Source organism: Anastrepha ludens, chromosome 2 (genome assembly GCF_028408465.1).
Source record: "Anastrepha ludens isolate Willacy chromosome 2, idAnaLude1.1, whole genome shotgun sequence".
In the NCBI taxonomy this organism is placed as follows: domain Eukaryota; kingdom Metazoa; phylum Arthropoda; class Insecta; order Diptera; family Tephritidae; genus Anastrepha; species Anastrepha ludens.
In genome coordinates, this window is record NC_071498.1 from 43,098,247 (window position 1) to 43,119,574 (window position 21,328).

Consider the following 21,328-nt stretch of genomic DNA (forward strand, 5'->3'; position numbering starts at 1 on the left):
TGAGGTTTTAAACCTTACAACTATATAACTATAAATCATACAACTTACATGTAATGCAAAATATTATGTACAGTGAAGCCTTGACATAACGAATTTGAAAGGAGATTAACAAATACTTTGTCATATTGGTAGTTTGATTCTATTTATGTAACGCAAAAATCGAAAAAAAATTCATACTATATTTTTGTTCGTGCCCATTCATAATTTGCTATGCAAATTTCTACTCCAAAGCGGCTCTAAAAGTAAAACAGTTCAGAATACGTTATGTGGAGGCTATCGGGTAAATCATTCATAATTAACTCAGACATGCTGAAGGGCTGACAAAACTGAAGAGCCAAAGGCATTTTTTTTTGTTTTTGGATTTTGTGGCCACTTTTCATGAAGCGTGCGAACAAGAATCTTCAATCAAGAATTAACCAAGTATCTGCTTGGTTTTGGTGTTACAAAATTGAATAGTTAAAGAATTCTTATTTTGCTTTTGGATTTTGAGGCCGTTTTTCATGAAGGGTGCAAGCAAATTTAAATATAAGAAATTTACTTTTCTAGCTGTACATTCGATACGTCATCAAACAAACAGTCGGCGCACTCGCGTATCGGCACCCACGTCATTGTTGACAGTTATAATTTCGAGATTGTAAAAGATTTCGTGTATTTAGGAACCAGCATTAACTCCGACAACAATGCCAGCCTTGACATCCAACGTAGAATCTCTCTTGCCAACAAGTGCTACTTTGGACTAAGTAGGCAATTGAATAGTAAAGTCTTCTCTCGACGCACACAACTAACACTGTATAAGGCTCACATCATGCACGCCCTAATGTTTGGCGCAGAAGCTTGGACGAACAATATCCGATGAAGCGCCCTTTGGAGTGTTTGAGAGAAAGATGCTGCTGAAGATTTTTAGAACTTTGCACGAACTGTATGAACTTTAGGGCGACATAGACATAGCGCAGCGAATAAGGATCCAGCGGCTTCGTTGCCTGGGTCATGTCGTCCGAATGGATACAAACGTTCCGGCTCTGAAAGTATTTGATGCAGTACCAGCTGGTGGTAGCAGAGGAAGAGGTAGGTAGACCTCCTCTGCGTTGGAAAGATCAAGTGGATAAGCACTTGGCTTCATTTGGTGTGTCCCACTGGCGCCGTGTAGCATGAGAAAGAAACTACTGCTGTGCTTTATTAAACTCGCTAAAGCGCTTATCGTGCCAATCAAGAAGAAGAAGGAGAAGAGGAAGACTTTAGATATGTACGAGGGGTGCCTTTTATATGTCGGGATTTGGCAACCCTGGTTTTGCAATCTGGCAACTGACATCTGTATCACAAAGTTTAACATTCTTTTGCTTTTACGTACTCAGAAAGTTTTGAAATACCACCGCTATTTGTGTTGTTTACAGTAACTTAAAAGATTCATCTCGGTCCAAAAATGGAATTAAATCGTGAACATTTTCGTGCGACTATTTTTTACAACTTTCGACGTGGATTATCGATGGTATGATGAATTCAATCGTGGTCGTAGTTCACTCCAAGAGGAATTTCGTGAAGGTCGTCCAAAATCAGTTGTTGTTCCGAAAACCATTGATGCTGTGCGCGAACTGATATTGCAAGATCGTCATGTGACCTATCGTGAGATTGAGACAATCTTAGGCATTAGTGGGACCAGCACACATTCAATATTGCATAAACATTTGACTGTCAAACAAATTTGTTCGCGGTGGATCCCACTCAATTTGTCATTCGCTCAAAAAAAAGCTCATGTCGATTGGTCGAAGGAAATGCTCAAAAAATACGATCGCGGGGCTTCGAAACACGTCTTTGACATCGTGACAGGTGATGAATCATGGATTTACGCGTATGAGCCCGAAAGTAAACAGCAGTCGACTGTATGGGTGTTTCAAGATGAGCCAAATCCAACAAAAGATGTTCGCGCACGAAGCACTTCCAAGCAAATGGTCGCCTGTTTTTTCGGAAAAACTGGACATGTCGCAACCGTACCACTAGAACAACGCAGAACAGTAAATTCTGAGTGGTACACAACCATTTGTTTGCCTTTTGTCTTCCAAGAAATTAGGAAAACCAATCGCCAAAGACGAATCACTCTTCACCAGGACAATGCGAGCGCTCACACATCGGCTCAAACAACTGCATTTTTGAGCACCAAAGAGATCGAATTAATGGGTCATCCACCGTATAGTCCAGACTTGGCACCGAATGACTTCTTTTTATTCCCGTACGTAAAAACAAACTGAGAGGTCTACGTTTTTCGACACCTGAATTCAGAATGGATGTTTTGGAGGTACCTCATTCAGAGTGGCAAAAGTGCTTCGACAATTGGTTCAAACGCATGCAAAAGTGTATACATCTTCATGGAAAATATTTTGAAAAACAATAGTGATTTTCGATGATTAAAATTTGTTTTTGTTCTCTAATCCCGACATATAAAAGGCACCCCTCGTATTAGTTTTGGAAACATTTTCCCATGTCGTCTTCACATTTTTGATAATTGAACATAAATAAAATCTTTGATTAATGCATTGAAGAAATTACATTCTCCAGTAACAAATCTATTAGCGATTTCAAAGTACAGTTAAAGCAGTGTTCTGAAAAATAAGTTGTGGTATTTGTGGTACGGATTAGTTAATTAGAGGCCATTGAGTGACCATTTAGCTATTTTTGGGAATTTTAGGGTTTGACAATGGGATATTAGAGTTTGCTTAAAATTTATTATCAATTTAATAAATAAAGATTTTAGAATCAACATTTCAATGCCACTTTCATGCTTAAAATTTTTTCTTTATATATAATATATAGAGCTTTAGCGATTGAAAAACTTCTAAACAACCAGACCCTTTTAAGGCAAAAAGCAAACGGTGTGTAAATTTATAAAGAATTTTTCATAGTTATATCAAGGTTTCACTGTAGTTAAATACCTATGCTGAGCTTAAACTGAGCACATAAGTGTGTACGTACATCGTTGAGTATAACATACTTCACTTCCTACATATTTATATAAATATGTAATGCTGTTCCATTTAAACCTAATAACTAAAGTTCGCCGTTTCCTAATTATTACAAAAATTCTAAGTATTCGCTTGTGTTTCACAAAACTGGCTGTTTCTTGTAATTTTGAATTATTCTTTATAAGACATATTTTTATTTTGGACTACTTCTTAAGAGTTTCTTAGTGGTTTTTTATGAGAAAGTACAATATATTCTCAATACGCCCAAGAGTTAAATGTTTTTCGATTCGCGAGTTTTATTTTTTTATTTCGCGAGTTTTATTTTTAAAACTCGCGCGCGTAGTTGAAAAAATCGTAAGCGCGAATTTCCATCTACACTTTCTTCATGAGCCCCATTTCAGAATGCTTAACTTACACACTTAACTATTGACTATAACTACAATTAATGGGCGGATAAAGACATTTAAGTCCATAACAAGAAAACTGTGTTTTTTCCCTTATTTTTCATTTTTTGTTCTCGTTCGTGTCAAGTCAACATTAACTAGTTAAAAATGTAGCAAAATATCTTGCTTCACTTATTCACATTCGCATAGTCGATCGGTTACTGCGACTAAATAAGCCTCTCCTCTGGCGGCGGTTTTAGCACATTATCCATCTCCAGTCGCGGATTGCAGTATTCTTGCGCGCTGGGACTGTAGGTGCCGCGCGTCGCACGCTTATTGCGTGCCATTACCAAGAAGGTGCCCAGCAGCGCAGCACCAATGAGCAATAGCACCACTACCACAGGTATCACAATGATGGCAATGTCGGCGGTGGAGGGACCCTCATCCTTGGCGGCCATCTGTGAAAATAAATTCGTGTTTTTTCATTGAATGCTTTTTTATAGGTTTTTTCTTCTCTCTCTTCTACTCACCACTAGGGCACAGTCCTTGCCCTCATAACCGGCCGTGCAATTGCATGAGTAGTCCACCTCATCGCCGCATGCCTCCTCACAAGTGCCGCCATTCATGCACGGTGATCGCCCGTTCTTGCACGGATCGGTTAAGTTGCAGTAGACGCCACAGAAGTTGTCCTGACAGATGCACTTGAATGAGCCTAGTAAATTGATACAACGTCCCAAACCGCCACAATACTCAATACCCGATGCGCACTCATCGATATCGATGTCGCAGTTATTGCCCTCGAAGCCGGTATTGGTGCAGTTGCATTGATAACTACCGATCAGATCGTGACATTCGCCATTGTTGAGGCAGGGATTAGGATCACACTCATTGATGTCCATCTCACAAAAGCGGCCGGTGTAGCCTAGACTGCACTGACACAGTGGGGTCTGTGGAAAGTAAGAGGTTTGATAAAAAATTTAGGCTGCGAAAGAGGAAAAGATTAACTTACGAATGGATCCGATAGAATGCAAAGACCGCCATTTTGACATGGTGTCGTCTCACAGAAGGGCACATCACAATAGGGACCTTCGAAACCGGCCATACAAAGGCAGGTGAAATTGTTGCTGGTGTTGACATCTTTTTGAGGTGAGGAAATTGAAGAAGATAACAATTTAGGTTTCGTAGAAATTTTACAAACAAACAAACAATAGCAAAGTTAACGAAATTAAAGTACAGTAAAGGAAAGTGAAATCTTAGTTAACCTACCAAAAGTTAAGTAAAGTTAATTTAAGCTGTGTTAAGTTAACTTAAAGTGGTTTAAGTTAAGCTAATTTAAATTATGTTGAGTTAAATTAAGCCAAGTTAAGTTGATTTGGGTTAAGTTCGGTTAAGTTAAGTTAATTTAGGTAAAGTTAGTTGCAAAATGCGTTATCTTTTGCACATGTAAGTAAAATATCATTAAGTATTTTCAAAAGTGTTTGTTGTTTTGTTTTTCTTCGTTAGGCGTTTTTATAGACAGATGGACTGGTAAATGGCAATGAATTCCTCTTCACACAAAGCACTTCGGTACACATTTGAACTTAGAAAAAAATTAAAAAATTAAGAGCTGAACTAATATACAGATTTTGCTCAAGGTTTCAGAAAAAAATTTGGCAGTTAAAGTTAAATTGATTCAAGTTAGGTCAAGTTAAGTTAAGTTAAGTTAAGTTAAGTTAAGTTAAGTTAAGTTAAGTTAAGTTAAGCTAATTTAAGTTAGGTAAAGTTATTGCAAATAAAATAAAGTTGAGTTAATATAATTTTCATTAAGTAAAGTTATATTAAGTTAAGTTAAGCTATGTTAGGTTAAGTTAAGGTAAGTAAAATTAAGTTTCAAAATGCACTACGCTTAGAATTGGCAAGTAAAAAATGAAAGACATGAAACATTTTCAAAAGTTTTTGTTGTTTTGAAGATTAGGCGTTCCTTCTCATAGGCAGACGGACTTGTAAATGGCAATGAGTTGCCTCATCACACTTTACAGCTCAGTACACATTTGTTTCATATTTAAAAAATAATGAAGAGCTGTACTAATATACAGATAAAGATTATAGAAAACCACTCCTGTATTGAGCATTTAAAAATAAAAAAAATAAATAATTGGCGCGTACACTTCTGTTAGGTGCTTGGCCGAGCTCCTCCTCCTATTTGTGGTGTGCGTCTTGATTTTGTTCCACAAATGGAGGGACCTATAGTTTCAAGCCGACTCCGAACGGCAGATATTTTTATGAGGAGCTTTTTCATGGCAGAAATACACTCGGAGGTTTGCCATTGCCTGCCGAGGGGCGATCGCTATTAGAAAAATGTTTTTATTAATTTTGCTTTCACCGAGATTCGAACCGACGTTCTCTCTGTGAATTCCGAATGGTAATAACGCACCAACCCATTCGGCTACGGCGGCCGCCAGCATTTCACTTTTTAAAAATTCGAATTTAAATCTTTTGATATTTGATTTAGAAACAACTGGAGAGTTATTTCATTATTCTGCTTTACGAAACTTTGGATTTTAAATTTTTTTCAATTAATTTATTAAAAATTTCAATCACAATTACCATTCCGAAATTCTTAATATAAGGAACTTTAGTTTCGAAACCACGTGGGGTTATTTAGTTAGTAAAATATTGGAGGTTGAATTAGTTTTAAAGGTTTTTTTTCGAAGATTTGGGGCTTTATTGTAAAAAAACGATACAAAATATTTTATTTGAAGTATTGGCCATCGCTAGCTACAACTTTCGCCCATCTTTCGGGCAATTTCCGGATGCCGTTTCTCCAAAATTCTGGCCGCTGCTTGGCTATCCATGACTCAACCCATATTTTGGTAGCCTCGTACGAGGAGAACCGCTGGTCCGCCAAATCGAGACTCATATGCCGGAGCAAATGATAATCGGAGGGAGCTATGTCTGGACTATACGGCGGGTGGGGTAACACTTCCCAGCCAAGCGTTCCAAGGTATTTTTTTACAGGTTGAGCAACATGCGGCCGAGCGTTGTCATGTTGCAAAATAACCTTGTCGTGCCTTTTTACCGTTTCCGGCCGTTTTTCTTTCAATGCCCGACTTAAACGCATCAATTGCAGTCGGTAACGATCCCCCGTGATTGTTTCGCCCGGTTGGAGCAGCTCAAAATATACGACGCCGACCTGATCCCACCAAATGCAGAGCATGATTTTCTTGCCGTGAATATTCTGCTTGGCCGTCGACGTTGATGCGTGGCCGGGCAAACCCCATGATTTTTTGCGTTTCGGGTTATCGTAGTGGATTCATTTTTCGCCGCCAGTCACCACCCGATGCAAAAAACCTTTCCGATTTTGTGGCTCGATCAGCAATTCGCACGTAAAAAATCGCCGTTCGACGTCGCGCAGCTTCAACTCGTACGGGACCCAATGTCCTTGCTTTTGGATCATTCCCATCGCTTTTAGACGCTTGCAAATGGTTGATTTATCAACGCCCAATGATTCAGCAAGCTCTTCTTGGGTTTGGCACGAGTCCTCGTTTACCAATTCCCCCAATTCCGCGTCCTCGAACTTTTTAGGCTGGCCAAGACGCTCCTTGTCTTCGGTGTGAAAATCACCACTTTTGAATCGTCGAAACCAGTACTCACATGTTGAAATCGACGGAGTATGGTCTGGGTAGGCCTCCTGCAGCAATTCACGGGCTTGGGCTGTATTTTTTTTTCAAATTGAAGCAGAAAAGCAAAGCTTCCCGCAAATTGCGTTTCGACGGCACGAAAGTTGACATACTCGGAGCACGAAAACACTGCGTTGTTTATACTTCAGCGAAATGACAGATACTGATAAACAAAGCCTAGGGATGAGGCTTTGTCATGAATATATATTCAGTATTGCCAACGCGATAAAGTGATAAATAGCGCCATCTGTGTGTCACCTTTAAAACTAATTCAACCTCCCAATATATATTGAGTATTTTTCTTTAAAGTTTTACGACTTAAAATTTGTTCCTAAAAATTATCAATTTAAATAATTTTAAAAACATTTCTAGTTTTAGAAGCTGCAGTTTTGAAAAAGAGATAACTTTGAAAAAGTAGTCTAATAACAAATATTTAAATTTGAAACTTAGCTATACACCTCCTGAAATACTTACTCAATCCATCCTCGCACGTCGATCCATTGCGGCATGGTAAATTCTCACAGGTCACCTGTTTCAACAAATCACACTGTACGCCCGCATAGTCCTCTGTACAGTCACAGTGGAAGGCCGCAATTAGATCCGTGCAAGTGCCACCATTATGACATGGCTGCGAGGCACACTCGTCAATGTTGTGCTCACAGAAGCGTCCATCATAGCCCGGCAAGCAGCGACACTGGAAGTCTGCCACCTTATCAATACAAGTGGCATTATTTTTACAAGTTGCCCCCAAACATTCATCAATATCAATCGAGCAATCGTCCCCCTCATAGCCAGCTAGACACTTGCAGGCGTACTGCTCTGATGGTGAACTACAATAGCCACCATTCTTACAGTCCGTATTGAAGCAGAGCACACAACCCTCATCCGGTTTGGTTGAGTTGAGTCGGAATTGTGACTGTGGCTGCACGGATACGTTCTCAGTGTGCGGATACATTTCAGCATTGGAGAAATATGGCAACAATAGGTCGCCAACGCGCGCCTCACCCAAACAACCCTTGAACTGTGAGCCCTGCTGTGCTGAGCTGCTGCCACGCGCCTGCCGGCTATCAGTGGGCATGCCGCCGAGGTAGACTGGTGTATCGCTTGAGAGTAGCTCTTGGAAGGCAAGTTGATCAATGTCAGCAGAGAAGGCCGGCGAAGGATCTACCATACTCTCCCAACCCTTCCAGCCGCCCTCAAGTTTACCACTTTGTGCGCGTAAATATATGCGGTTCCAGCTGTTGAGAGTACAGAGAAATTAGGAAGTGAAACAGGGTATGTTAATACAGTAAAAGATTTAAAGCTTACCCTGGCTCATTCATCATCTCCATATAGCTGGGATCAGATGTATCCTTGGTGAAGCGCTTGGTGTCGCCGAATGGCTCTTGACTCAGTCGCCAAGTGACCGTAACTTGTCCTTGATTCACACCAATTTCAAAGAAGCTCTCACCATTCTCTATGTAGAATAATGTGCCACCCGCGCGTGTTCGGTATGCAATCTCAATTACCGGTTTCACCAACATTTTCGGCTCCTCCGGCGGTTGCTCTACGAAGTAAGTGAATGCCAGTGGGTTCTTCTCGTTGCCTTTGAAAGTGATGTTCGTCAAACATTCATAGCCATCGTCAAGGTTCTGACATTTACTGTTGCCTGGACAAGTGACTAACTGACAAAACTCGATCTCTTGACAATTCTTTCCCTTATAACCATTCGGACAAGTACACACATAATCATTCCATGTATTGCGACAATCGGCATTGTGTTTACAGGGATTCTTGCGACACAAATCGTCAGTAACCTCACCTTTCAGCACCGAAGTGCGATCGATAGTGACTACACCGAAGGGTGGCGGCAGCAGTAAGTCATCTTCATTCAATGGATATAGCTCTACGATCATAGTATGCGAGCCATTGCTTACTTTCACATCCTGTATGATACCTTTAAAATAGTCCTTTTCATCAATTTCATTGGTTGGTGTATTCTCCTCAGGCGTTACCAGCGCCGTATCTGTGCCAGTTGTTGTTGGCGCTTGAGTTTGCTCGCCAACTGGTGGCCCACCGAGATAGAGCACCTGTGCATCGAGCAAACCCGTGGAGGAGAGTGTTTTACGGAAGTATTCAGTGCCATTGAGCTTGACCTGGACGAGCGTCTGATTGCGCACCACTTCGATGAGATGATTGTAGCCATTGTCGAGTTTATTGCCGCCAACTGTGTAGGCTTCTGGCGTGCCATTAAATTGCATTTTGACCAACAGTTCGCCGCCATGCAGCTCGGCAGCTACATAGGATTCGCCGATGTCAGCTTGAAGAAAGAGAAATTTGATTTTAAAGCGCTCTCAAAAGATAGAGAGTAGACGATTGAAATTTTATTAACAAATTGAAGTAATTGTGAAGGGAGGGATGTATGTGCATATGTACATAAGTATGGAAAGAATTATGTATATATAAAATAATGTAAATAAAAAACAATAAGTTTTCATATTTTCATGATAAATATAGTTTGTGGGCAGAAGGTTTAATGAGTGCTCAAAAGAAGTTGTCATAATATTTCTGTAGAATATCACAGCCAACATTTGGAACTGCATTTGTCAACGCTATGTATCTGCGACTATTCTAGAAGAGGCTTTGACGATCGTTATCCCAGGTCTGCACAGCCAACATAACCTAACACAAACTATAGATTGAAAAAATTAGCAAAATTTGTATGATGAATAAGTCTGGGTTCCGACTGATACTACCTTTTGTGGAAAACTGGTTAAAGCTTACAACTTAGATAAAGCTTTATCGTATGCTCGGCATAAGATTTTCACACTTCACTATTTCGGATTAGTCTTACATATTTTATTTCAAGTGTATGAGAAATGGAGCTACGCAATATTTTATTTCCAAGGAAGAGAACTGTACTAGTTTTGGTCGAGTAAGCTTTGATGGGCCGCGGAGTAAATTTAACGAACGCTAGATGAGAACATTCATTTGCAAATTTCCGAAGAATTATTGACGACAGCAGTCGAAGATTCTTCTCAGCGTAATAAAGGGTTTTCCAATAACAGGTGTTATTTTGAATAGCCCGCTATTTCGGTAGATGCCACTTTTGAAGCTGTAATTTTTTGATATTTGCCAAGTAGAAACTACGCCATTAATAAAAATGGAACGATACATGCTTAAACAACGCATTGAAATTATTCAATTTCACTATAAAAGTTGTGAATATTTGGCAGAGACGGTTCGTCGAACTCGAACATTTTTGGGCCATCGTGAAGTATCTTGTCGGACCGCCATACAAAAATTGGTGAAAACATTCGAGCTGTTGCGACAAGTTAGTGAAGAATAAAACCCGGTCACGTCGCTCAAGAACAGCCGAAAATATTGCTGTTATAGCCGGAAATGTTGAAGAAAACCCAGATTTGTGCATTCATCGTCGTTCTTTGGAATTAGGCATTCCACAAACGTCATTACACCGTATTTTGCATAAAGATTTGGGTCTTAAGGCTTATAAAGTCCAGTTAACACAAGAACAACGTCGAATATTTGCTGATTGGGCCGTTGAAATGCATGAACATGATACGGAACTCCATCGCAAAATCATCTTGAGTGATGAGGCCCATTTCCACCTCGGTGGCTTCGTCAACAAGCCAAATTGTCCTATCTGGGGCTCAGAAAATCCAAGAGTTATTGTTGAAAAGCCTCTTTATCCTCAACGTGTGACTGTTTGGTGCGATTTATGGTCTGGTGGAGTCATTGGACCTTATTTTTTCGAAAGCTGGAGCAACAGTTACGGTGAATGGATTGCGCTATCGCGAGATGATTAACGATTTTTTATGGCCGGAATTGGATGGTATTGATCTGGACAACGTTTATTTTCTACAAGACGGCGCTACGTGCCACACAAGCAACGAAACCATTGATCTTTTACGGGAATAACACCTCTTATTGAAAAACCCTTAGAATCGACCGTTTCATTAGTTTTTAGGGTCTTCTGTGGGAATCTAGGCGATGAGTTTAGTTTGACTTCAGGTACTTTCTGCGGTCGCTTAATGGAGGATTGTGAAATGAAATCACCTCACAATTTGCTTCTCAACTGATTTACTATCAGTTTGTGCATAGCCTTAGCCATCTGCCTGGCGTTGGACATTCATATAACCTAACTTTAATCAATTTTTATTGAGGTTGGTGCAGTTATTTTTGAAAAGTGCACATTTATTTGTAGGAAGGTTAGGCGACATTCGCTTTTTTTTTAATTTAAATCATATTTAGTAATTATATTACTAAAATTATCGCCTTTACTAAATTTTCTGATATTTTGTTGGCCGGATGATTGCGTTTTTAAAATGATCATGGAGATGACCTCGGTGTGGAAGTAGTTTAGAATATTATAAATTTGCCGCCACAAAAGGCGAGAAATATGGTTCAATAGATTCCCCCTATCATTCTGAATAATTCTGGTAAATACGAGGTGTAGCTATTAAATAACAACACTTACGTACACGAGGCATACACATTCCATCGTTTATAACAGTGCTGGAAGTCCTATTCCGTCAGTTTCAACTTCTATCTCATAGTTTGAAATATAGAAATATAGTTTTTGTTTAATAGAGATTTCGCCTTTGGAAACAAATAAAAGTATCACGGAACAGCTGCGGCGAATTAGGCAGATGGTTTAGCATTGAAACGCTGTACTTGGCTAGAAACCTCTTGATAGAGGTCAAATGAGCCGGCGCATTGAGTAGAAAAGGAGTTCATGAATTGTCTTTTCAAGATCATGAAGGTTCGTTGTTGTTGTTGTTGTTGTTGTTGTTGTAGCAGTATCTTCGCCCCGTAAGTGTAGTGTAATTACAGCTAGTTTCCTGGGCCTACCGTTAGATGAGCTAGACGAAGAAGACCGGTAATTACACTACACTGACAGGGCGAAGATACTGCTACAACAACAACATGAACATTCGAAATTCACAGAGTAAACGTAGGTTCGAATCTCGATGAAACACCAAAATTAAGAAAAACATTTTTCTAATAGCGGTCGCCCCTCGGCAGGCAATGGCAAACTTCCGAGTGTTTTTCTGCCATGAAAAAGCTCCTCATAGAAATATCTGCCGTTCGGAGATGGCTTGAAACTGTAGGTCCCTCCATTTGTGGAACAACGTCGAGACGCACACCACAAATAGGAGGAGGAGCTCAGCCAAACACTCAAAAAAGGCTCACTCAAACACCAAACGAAAGGCAAGATTTTTTCTAATAGCGGTCACCCTAGCTAGGTAATGGCGAACTTCCGAGTATATTTTTGCCAAGAAAAAGTACCTTAAAAACCCTCTGCCATTCGGAGGTCGCTCCATTTGTGGAACAACATCAAGATGCTACTAAAACCTGGAGGAGGAGCTCGGCGAAACACCAAACATACGATATATACTATAACTTATACTCTATTCCAATATAGAGGTACTGCAAAGGAAAGGCAAGGATTCTCGTTAAAAAGCGGGGTTCGTTGGGGTTTTGCGTTTGGCGAATGCGTTCATCTGCATCAGTCTCGTTACATAATAGCCACACCTTGTATATCTCTATTGTTAGGCAATCCTTACTTGTATGTGGACCTAGCTTAAAGTCATGAAGTGCGGCAACAGATCATAGTCCCTTGCAGCTCTGTCATGCCTATTCGAAAACTTTTCTTCTACTTATATTTTCGAATTCGGTGTGATTATCTAAATACTTACTCTTAACACTCGGCTTCTTCGGATCACTGCCCAAATAGAACACTTGCCCAGTTGGCTCACGTGTGCGTATAAACATGGAGATATCTAATATGGAACGAATGGCGCGACGAGCAGCATCGTTTGTTTCCACAACAACAGCAGAATGTGTGGTATTCTCATGACCAAATGTGGCGGCGGTTATATCTAAAGGAGAAATAAATAATTATAATTAAATGTCATGGAAAACTTAAAGCATTTTCCCTCAAGCTTTGCATTTAACTCACTGTATTTACAGGTGTGCCCGAAATGCGGACGTTGGCATGTACACGAGAATGTATGCCACAGATCCGTGCAAGCGCCATTCGAATGACAGGGATTTGGTACACATTGCTCGCTGCGTGGACAACCGGCCTGTATGTTCGTTAACTTTGTATCCTTTTCGGTGCCTTGTTCGTCGGGGAAAATCCACTTGCCATTGACGACAATATCTTGCATGCAGCCCACGAAACTCGACGGTCGATGAGGCAGATGACGTAAATAAGATTTCAAATTGGGTATTGTACCACCCAAATAGGTGAGCGGAAATGAAGGTTGACTACCATTTGCTGTCTCATATGAGCCCACGGGAAAGATGGCCTGCTCATCGTTGGCAGAGAGTACCAAATGCGAAGTATTGATAGCCACAAATACTTTATGCCAATTACTATCATTTAATTTGGAACCGATGAACACACCCTCCCATTTGTTGAGCAGTGAAGAGTGTAAATTCAGGCGACCATTAATCAATTCTAATATATAGCTAACGGGTTCGTTGTGACCAATCGAAGTGCCAAAAGCGAGTACACCATTGGGTAGTGTGGTTTTGAACTGTAAATTGATATCATAACCTTCTTCACGTTGGGTCTTCACCGTTATCAGACTGCTCACAACCATAGAAATAGTTGTGGTCTTTTCACAAATGTTCCCCTGGAAACCATGTTGACAGGTGCAGTTGAATAGATGTTCGGTTTCATTCACCAAATACGGTTTGCAGTAGCCTCCATTCTGGCAAGGAGCACTCAAGCAACCTATCAAGGGTACGGAACAGTTCTTACCGCCATAATTGGCATCGCAGTCGCAAGTGTAGTCGTTGATCTCGTCGAAACAGGTGCCATGTGTGCCACAGGGTTGATACCTTTGGATTTTAAGGAAAACAACGATGAATCGAGGAAATTATAGTTAAGGAAAGGTGTTTTTGAAATACGAATGATTTTAGTTTTTTGATGGCCTATAACAAATGTAGACACATCCCAGCTTCTTTCACGTGGCACTTACCTGTCGCACTCGTCGATGTTTACATCGCAATGCCGTCCCTCGAAACCCGGATCGCATTCGCAGGTATATGTACCGATCTGTAATTGTTGACAATTAGCATATACAGGAACTATTTTGAAATAAATTTTCCATCAATAACTTACGCCATCATTACAGGTGCCATGCTTTCCACACGGATTCGTTTCGCATTCATTAATATTGATCTCACAATTCTTGCCCATAATACCCGGCACACAAACGCATTCATATCTAGAAGTATTAAAAATAAATATTTAAATGAAATACCTTACCACAAAGAACAAAAGGTATCTTAAATTATAACATGAAATAAAAGTTCTGCAAAGATGTTTCGAGTATAGAGAACGAAGTCGCCTGCAGTGTGTAGAGAGAAGGTGTAGATTAGTTTAACAAATAATAGAGTACACCGATCTTAACAACGTAGGATCACTGACTCATCAGTATTTGATTGGATAAAAGCCGAGTTCATATCGTAACATATGACTTGAGAATGACTAAGTGTCTTAAGCCATAACCAAAAGCCAACCTCCATCCATCATAGACGAATAACTCGAGTTGCTTGGTGCAACCCGCGTAAATCTTACAGTAACGATCCGGATATTGTAGTGATTTTATTCCTTTCTATCTAGGAGTGATATCAAATATGTGTCCAATGAATGAAAGATCCCGCATGATACAACTGCCTCTTTACATGCCCACTCAACCAACTTATCTAACACCATCCTCCTTCTAATAACACCCCTCTGAAACAGAATGGTTTTTAAGACACCTATTAGATGACCTTTTGTACAACAACATCAAGACACACACAACAAATAGGAGAAGGAGCCTGACCAAACACCCAAAAAGGGGTGTTCGCGCCACTTATATACAGGGTGGCTGATGAAAGCCGCTACCAAAAAAAAAATTGAATAACTTTTTTTCTTTTTAAGTTATCTGTTCCATTTTTCTGTTAATTTGCAGATTGATCTTTAAAATTTATTAAAATGGATAACTGGGACACGCAAACAAGAATTTGGATAGTCCGCCGCTATCACGCACTGGAGTCCGTAGTTTTGGTACAGAGAGAGTACAGGCGGATGTTTGGCGGCGATCCCCCAGCAGATGGACCATAATGAGACTGGTGAATAATTTTGCTGAGCAAGGAACAGTCGCAAGAAGGCCTTATCATCGAAACCCACCAGTTCGGACGGAGGAAACGATCGCTGCTGTAGCTGCAGCTATACAAAGCAATCCAAGGGTTTCAACAAGAAGCTTATCTGCTCAACTTGGTGTCAGCCGACAGTCTTTGCAAACAATAATGCACAAAGATTTAGACTTATTTCTCTACAAAATTCAAATGGTTAACAAACTGAATGCAGCAGACTTGCCGATTCGCTTGGAATTTTGCCAGAAGATCCTGTAAATGGTGGAAGAAGGCCAAAACATGTTAAACTGCCTTTTCATGTCTGATGAGGCCCATTTCGATTTAAACGGCAATGTGAACAAACAAAATTGTCGAATATGGAGTACTTCTAACCCACAGATACTCCACGAGACGGAATTGCATCCTCTTCGCGTGACAGTGTGGTGTGCGGTTTCTTCACGCTGTATTGTCGGGCCTTATTTTTTTGAAGAAAATGGTCACACCGTTACGGTTACTGGAGACCGTTATTTGAAAATGCTGAAAGAATTTTTCTATCCAGAACTACGCCGAAAGAGAATTCCTTTCAACTCTGTGTGGTTTCAACAAGATGGGGCAACGTCTCACATAGCCCAGACTGTTATGACAGAGTTGCGACGAAAATTTCCCAATAAACTGATTTCAAGAAACTCCGAATTTCGTTGGCCCCCCAGGTCGCCTGACCTTACTGCACCTGACTTTTTCTTGTGGGGTTTATGTAAACAAGAAGTTTATAAAACAAAGCCAACAAATTTGGATGAACTAAAACAATCCATTCGGGCAACAATTGCGGCTATTCCTGTCGCAACTCTCAAAGCAGCAATGAACAACTTTTTACTAAGATGCCGCACTTGTGTCAACGAGCATGGGGGGCATTTAAATTCAATTATTTTTTAAACTAGTTAAGCTACATTTAATAAAATTTAATGACTTTCAACTTGAAAAAAAGTAAATGAATTCCATACACTAAAAAAAGTTATTTGAGTTTCTTAATGTAGCAAAATTCATCAGCCACCCTGTATATATATATTCGATGACCTCACTGACAACAATTAGCAGAGTTCCGAGCCAGACAAGCCGGAAGAAAGATCGGAAGAAAGTTAAACATTTTTTATACGCACGAGTCCGCTAGCGTTTTATGGGTCCACTGAGATATTTTCGTCGAGTAAGGGCTGCCAGCAGATAACCTGCAAAGTTTTGGAACAGGTGATTTAAAATACGGCGTAGAAATTCACGCTGATCGTACAACTAGTGCTAATCATAATAAATATTTGTGCTGTACAAAGAAGGGTTAGACCGTGGTTTTCAGGGAGCACTGGGTGTTCACCCATTTCGGAAAGGTATTTTTGTTTTCTTTTTCCCCTTTCTTTAAACTGCTTTCAGTTAAGTTACGACTCAAAAGTGCGTTTTAAACCACTTGTCCCAGCAATTAACCAGCAAACGTCCAATTTGGAATGGAGTCCCATTTATGAATCAATTTAAAAATATTAGAGAGATGGGCAATATTTTCTGCATATCTAGCTTACAAACTCAAACGTCCTTGAGAAGTGAGTTCTTTATTTAATTAATTATTTTTATCATCATCCTCAACACTTACCCACTGGCATTCTGATAGGAGAACGGTCGACTAAAGAACTCCGGCAGCTCCATTGTTTGACTCAAGGTATATAATGTTATATTGGAACGTTCCAAGCAATTGCCGTTATACAAACATGGATTACTTTCGCATTCATTAATATCAGTTTCACAATTCTTGCCCGTATAGCCTGCATAACATTTGCATCGGTAATCGTTTATATCGTCTATGCAAGCAGCGCCATTTAAACATGGATACGATTCACATTCATCGATATTCAGTTCGCAGAGTTGTCCCTCATAGCCAGTGTTGGCACAATCACAACGGAAGCCACCCAGTTCATCTATGCAATGTCCGCCGTGTTGGCATGGCGCCGAAATGCAATCATCGATATCGTTCTCGCAAAAACGACCCGTCATGCCGGGTATACAGGAACAGGTGAAATTGTTGATCATGTCGATGCATGTGGAGCCTTTCGCGCAGGGATTACTATCGCATTCGTTGATGTCGACTTCGCAATTGATGCCCGTGTAACCCGGTTGGCACACACATTCGTATGCGTTGATCTGGAGAAGAGTGAAAATAAGTGGTTAATAAAAAACGGAAGATTTAAGAATGTCGGGTATAGAGATCATAAACTACTAGTTCAAGCTAAATTTTATACAAAACAATGATAGAAATCAGTGGCTACAAGCAGGTTGGGACAATAATTCAGAATTAAAGTACTGGGAATGTGAATCTATTGCATGTAGTACAGGTATATTTTAAGCGTGGGCCATAAGCTGGTTACTTCTTCATGAACTCCTCATCTTTCAAATATTCCAGCTGGCTCTGAAAAGCTCTGAGGTTTCTTCAAACATTTCCTCAAGGGCTGGAATACACGTAAAAACTACAACTATTTTCCATCGCAATTTATTACAATAAACTATCTACGAAAATAGTTCAACCTTGTGACTCAGCTGTTTTATGTACTTTTATAAACTAAATAGATGACATTGTCGAAGCGACGAATGTTAAGCAGTGGATTGAATGCCTGTTAAATTTTTCGACGGCATATATAGGGTGGGTCATGTAAAATTTGCTTTTTGAATCGGCTATAAAAAAAAAACTCATCAATATTTTTTCAAATTTTTTTTTTATTTTGAAGATTGAACATTGTTTATGAATGAAAAATAAAATCGTTCAAATGACGGCCACGACTGGCTTTACAGTAGGCCATTCGATCAACCCAATTTTAAGCACATTTTCGATTCTTTGGGCTCCAATTTCATGAATGGCAGCTTCGATCTCGTGTTTTAAAGCATCAATCGTCTCTGGATGGTTCACATAGAATTTGTCCTTAACAGCTCCCCACAAAAAATGGTCCAACGGGCTTAAATCACAGCTCCGAGGCGGCCAATTGATATCGGAATTTCGGCTGATTATTCGGAATTTCGGCTGATTATTCGGTTTTCAAAAACCGTAGCCGAAAGTTCGAGTGTAACTTTGGCAGTGTGACAAGTTGCACCGTCCTGTTGAAACCAAAAGTCGTCCATGTCATCCTCTTCAATTTTCGGAAACAAAAACTCGTTGAGCACATCACGGTAAAGCTCCCCATTTACTGTAACCACGGCTCCTCGCTCATTTTCGAAAAAAAAATGGCCCGATGATGCCGCCAGACCAAAAACCGCACCAAACAGTGACTCGTTGTGGATGCATTTGCTTCTCTACGGTAACGTGTGGATTTTCTGAACCCCAAAACCCGACAATTTTGCTTATTGACGTAGCCACCGATGTGAAAATGAGCTTCATCAGAACAGAAGAAGAAGACTTTGGAAATAGGTTTTCAATATTTCCCAATTTTGTTCAAGCATATAGCGTCATATTTCGTAAATGTCAAACCTTTAAGGGGTTATACGCAGTTATGAAGCAAATAAAAGACGGGTTGTCAAGGATTTATCCTGAAGAAACTTCAGAATATTTTAATTTGAAAATTTTTGGCGGTTATAAAAGCATCCTTCAAGAACGTAACAAAATTTTTTATTTATGATTGATTATAGAGCGCGCTGCAGGCGATTTCTGGAACCTCCTTTAAAAAAAGACGATTTACGGTGTACATCGTAACTCAGGATTGGATTATCTGAAATCAAAAAACCAAACAAATTTTGTTAATATATTAGATTATCTAGTAATTAATCGTTCGGCTAATCAAAATAGTGAATTTAAAAATGGCAGCTTTTAAAAGAAATGATTTCGATTTTTACGTTAAAATTTGGCCGTAAATTGATTATAAAATGAAAAATAAGTATCAGATTTACAAAAGGAACGATTAATTACTAGAAAATGTATCTTTAAAGATTGAGTTAAAACGGTTGACCGATCAAACAAGCCGTTTTCGAGATATCGTGTACACCGACTTGAAAAATGCCGTTTTGAAAAAAACACGTTTAAAGATTCAATACCTACCTTAAAACGTGCCGAGGCATCTCTACATATTTAGGTATAGCTCCGAAAGTATTGCTTAGATCTACTTCAAATTTCGTGCGTATACATATATTCAAAATATGTACATTTTAGAAAATGCAAAAAAAAAATCGATTTTTTTGAAAGTCATAACTGCGTATAACCCCTTAAGTAAATTATGAACACATTTGACATGTCATTTGTGTTACCATTCTCAAAAAATAGGTGGTTCAAAAAGCAAACGCAATATGGCCCACCCTGTATGACATGCAGCGCCATTTTAATAAAACAAAAGCTCGCTCACATTCAATTCCTTTAAGTGCTGAAAAAAGATTAATGCTTCTTTGTTATGATTTCTGTTGACCGCAACGTTCTTTACACCTTCATTGTCGAAGAGTAAAAATCACAACAAAAAGTCTCGGTTTCCGAGTCCTAAATTCGGAAACTTTGTGTGTTAGCTTGACTGTCGCGATGAAAGTTAAATTTTTTCAGCAAAATCGGCATCTTCTGCTGCTCCAAAACCCCCACAGAGAAGTAATATCGGCACGGCTGGTCATTTGCTTTCAGTTTTTGAGCTAATTGAATCTCATAAGCGGAAAGCTAGAGTATTTATGTAGATTTCTTCTGTACTTTCTTCTAAAATAAAGAGCGGCAATTTACGCATGACGGCAATTTTTATGATTGGCGGCCGCCGTAGCCGAATGGGTTGGTGCGTGACTACCATTCGGAATTGTATTTGAAGTTAATAAGCAAAAATGATATATAAGATGTATACACTGCCTGATAGCAATATTTACTGATTAGAATAATAATTTTGAAGAATTTGGATAACTGAAGCCCGAGGTTACGGAAGCCCAAGCGCATGTCTTGTCTTTTGAAAAGTATTGATTTGTTATTCCATTGGAATTTATAAATTTTTATTATAGTTGCATTTTGATTACATGTTACATACGCTTTTTATAAAATATATAACAGAAAAATTTCGCAGCTTACTTAAACCTGCCTCGGTTAGATTGCTCGTTCAACGATTATCATTGGGAATATCATCCAACGGACGAATAGGTCGTTAGATGAGTGGAAGGGTTTTTTATCAAAAGAGACATGAGTTGAATATGTCGGACCCAATTCTAGACAGTTGTTTGCCTGCAATATGAGGCGATTGGTAATCGAATACGGTATTCCAGCAGAAAAGTAGATGACGCAAACTCAGGTCGGAAAGACGCTAGTTATACCGATAAGTAGAATCGGGTATCATAAGAATGGATGCGCTCTTCATTGTTCCCCCAGTGATATGGATACTATTTGTGTCAATGAGTTCACGGAAAGTGGATTCTAATCTCAAGGATTTGAACTGGCTAAAAAAGTATAATACGGCACAAATTGTAGAATTACTCTACTCGAGATTTCTGAACTTCTATTCAGCTGAGAAGAAGAATAGCACCGATGGAAATGAATAAAATCCGCTGTGTGGAAGGTATTAATGAAGTTCTATTTTTTAATTGGAATCTGCATTTATGCCTTTTTGTAGGGAATATGACATGTTCAAATGAACGTTGCGGCTTCCCACGGTGGCACGGACGTCCAATTTTTAATGACTTTGCTGCACATATAGTATAAGTCTGAATTTGAGAATCGCTGTTAAGTGACCTCTAAGGGCATCTGTCGATTAGCGAAGACATAGGACTTTAGAAAATTTACCAGAAAAAGTCTATTGGGATCAAATGGCAGGGCCTTGGTGTCCAATTTACGTCAACCCAGTGGAAGATAGCTATACCTTCAAGTCGCGCATAAACAAGTTAAATTAATCTGATCAGTTGTCTAGGAACTTAATAGTAGGTCATGGATTTAATATCGACCTGTCTCTATAAACAAATTTTATACGAGTACAAATTTTAACAACTTAATGTATGTGCTTCACTAGCTCGCTTCTTTGTAACACGTTGGCTGCCAAAGCCTTTTTAGAATTTTGATCGTTCAGTAGCAGTGTCATTTAACAATTTTGGTCACCTAAGGCCAACAACTTATTTATGTTCTTTTTTGTTTCTTAGTGCCTAAAAATAAGTTTTGACTACTCGCGACTTTATTTTGGTCGCTAATTTTGCAGTTATAATGGTTTTTTTGTGTCGCACATTTTCGTGCGAC

General features: G+C 39.5%; 1 protein-coding gene across 6 annotated transcripts in view; it reads right to left on the reverse strand.

Annotated features, from left to right (window-relative positions):
- Positions 1–951: 951 nt before the first annotated feature.
- Positions 952–21,328, reverse strand: part of LOC128869739 (protein crumbs) — a 96,543-nt gene continuing 76,166 nt past the window's right edge. For all 6 annotated transcript variants that reach the window (XM_054112354.1, XM_054112348.1, XM_054112356.1 and 3 more), the window contains 10 exons: positions 16,766–17,310; positions 14,132–14,237; positions 13,989–14,065; positions 12,959–13,848; positions 12,696–12,878; positions 8,305–9,295; positions 7,471–8,234; positions 4,347–4,474; positions 3,868–4,284; positions 952–3,795 (listed from right to left, as the gene is read on the reverse strand). In XM_054112354.1, the coding sequence (XP_053968329.1) occupies positions 3,565–3,795; positions 3,868–4,284; positions 4,347–4,474; positions 7,471–8,234; positions 8,305–9,295; positions 12,696–12,878; positions 12,959–13,848; positions 13,989–14,065; positions 14,132–14,237; positions 16,766–17,310 (4,332 nt within the window). In that variant the 3' untranslated portion in view covers positions 952–3,564. The remainder of the gene's footprint in view (positions 3,796–3,867; positions 4,285–4,346; positions 4,475–7,470; positions 8,235–8,304; positions 9,296–12,695; positions 12,879–12,958; positions 13,849–13,988; positions 14,066–14,131; positions 14,238–16,765; positions 17,311–21,328) is intronic.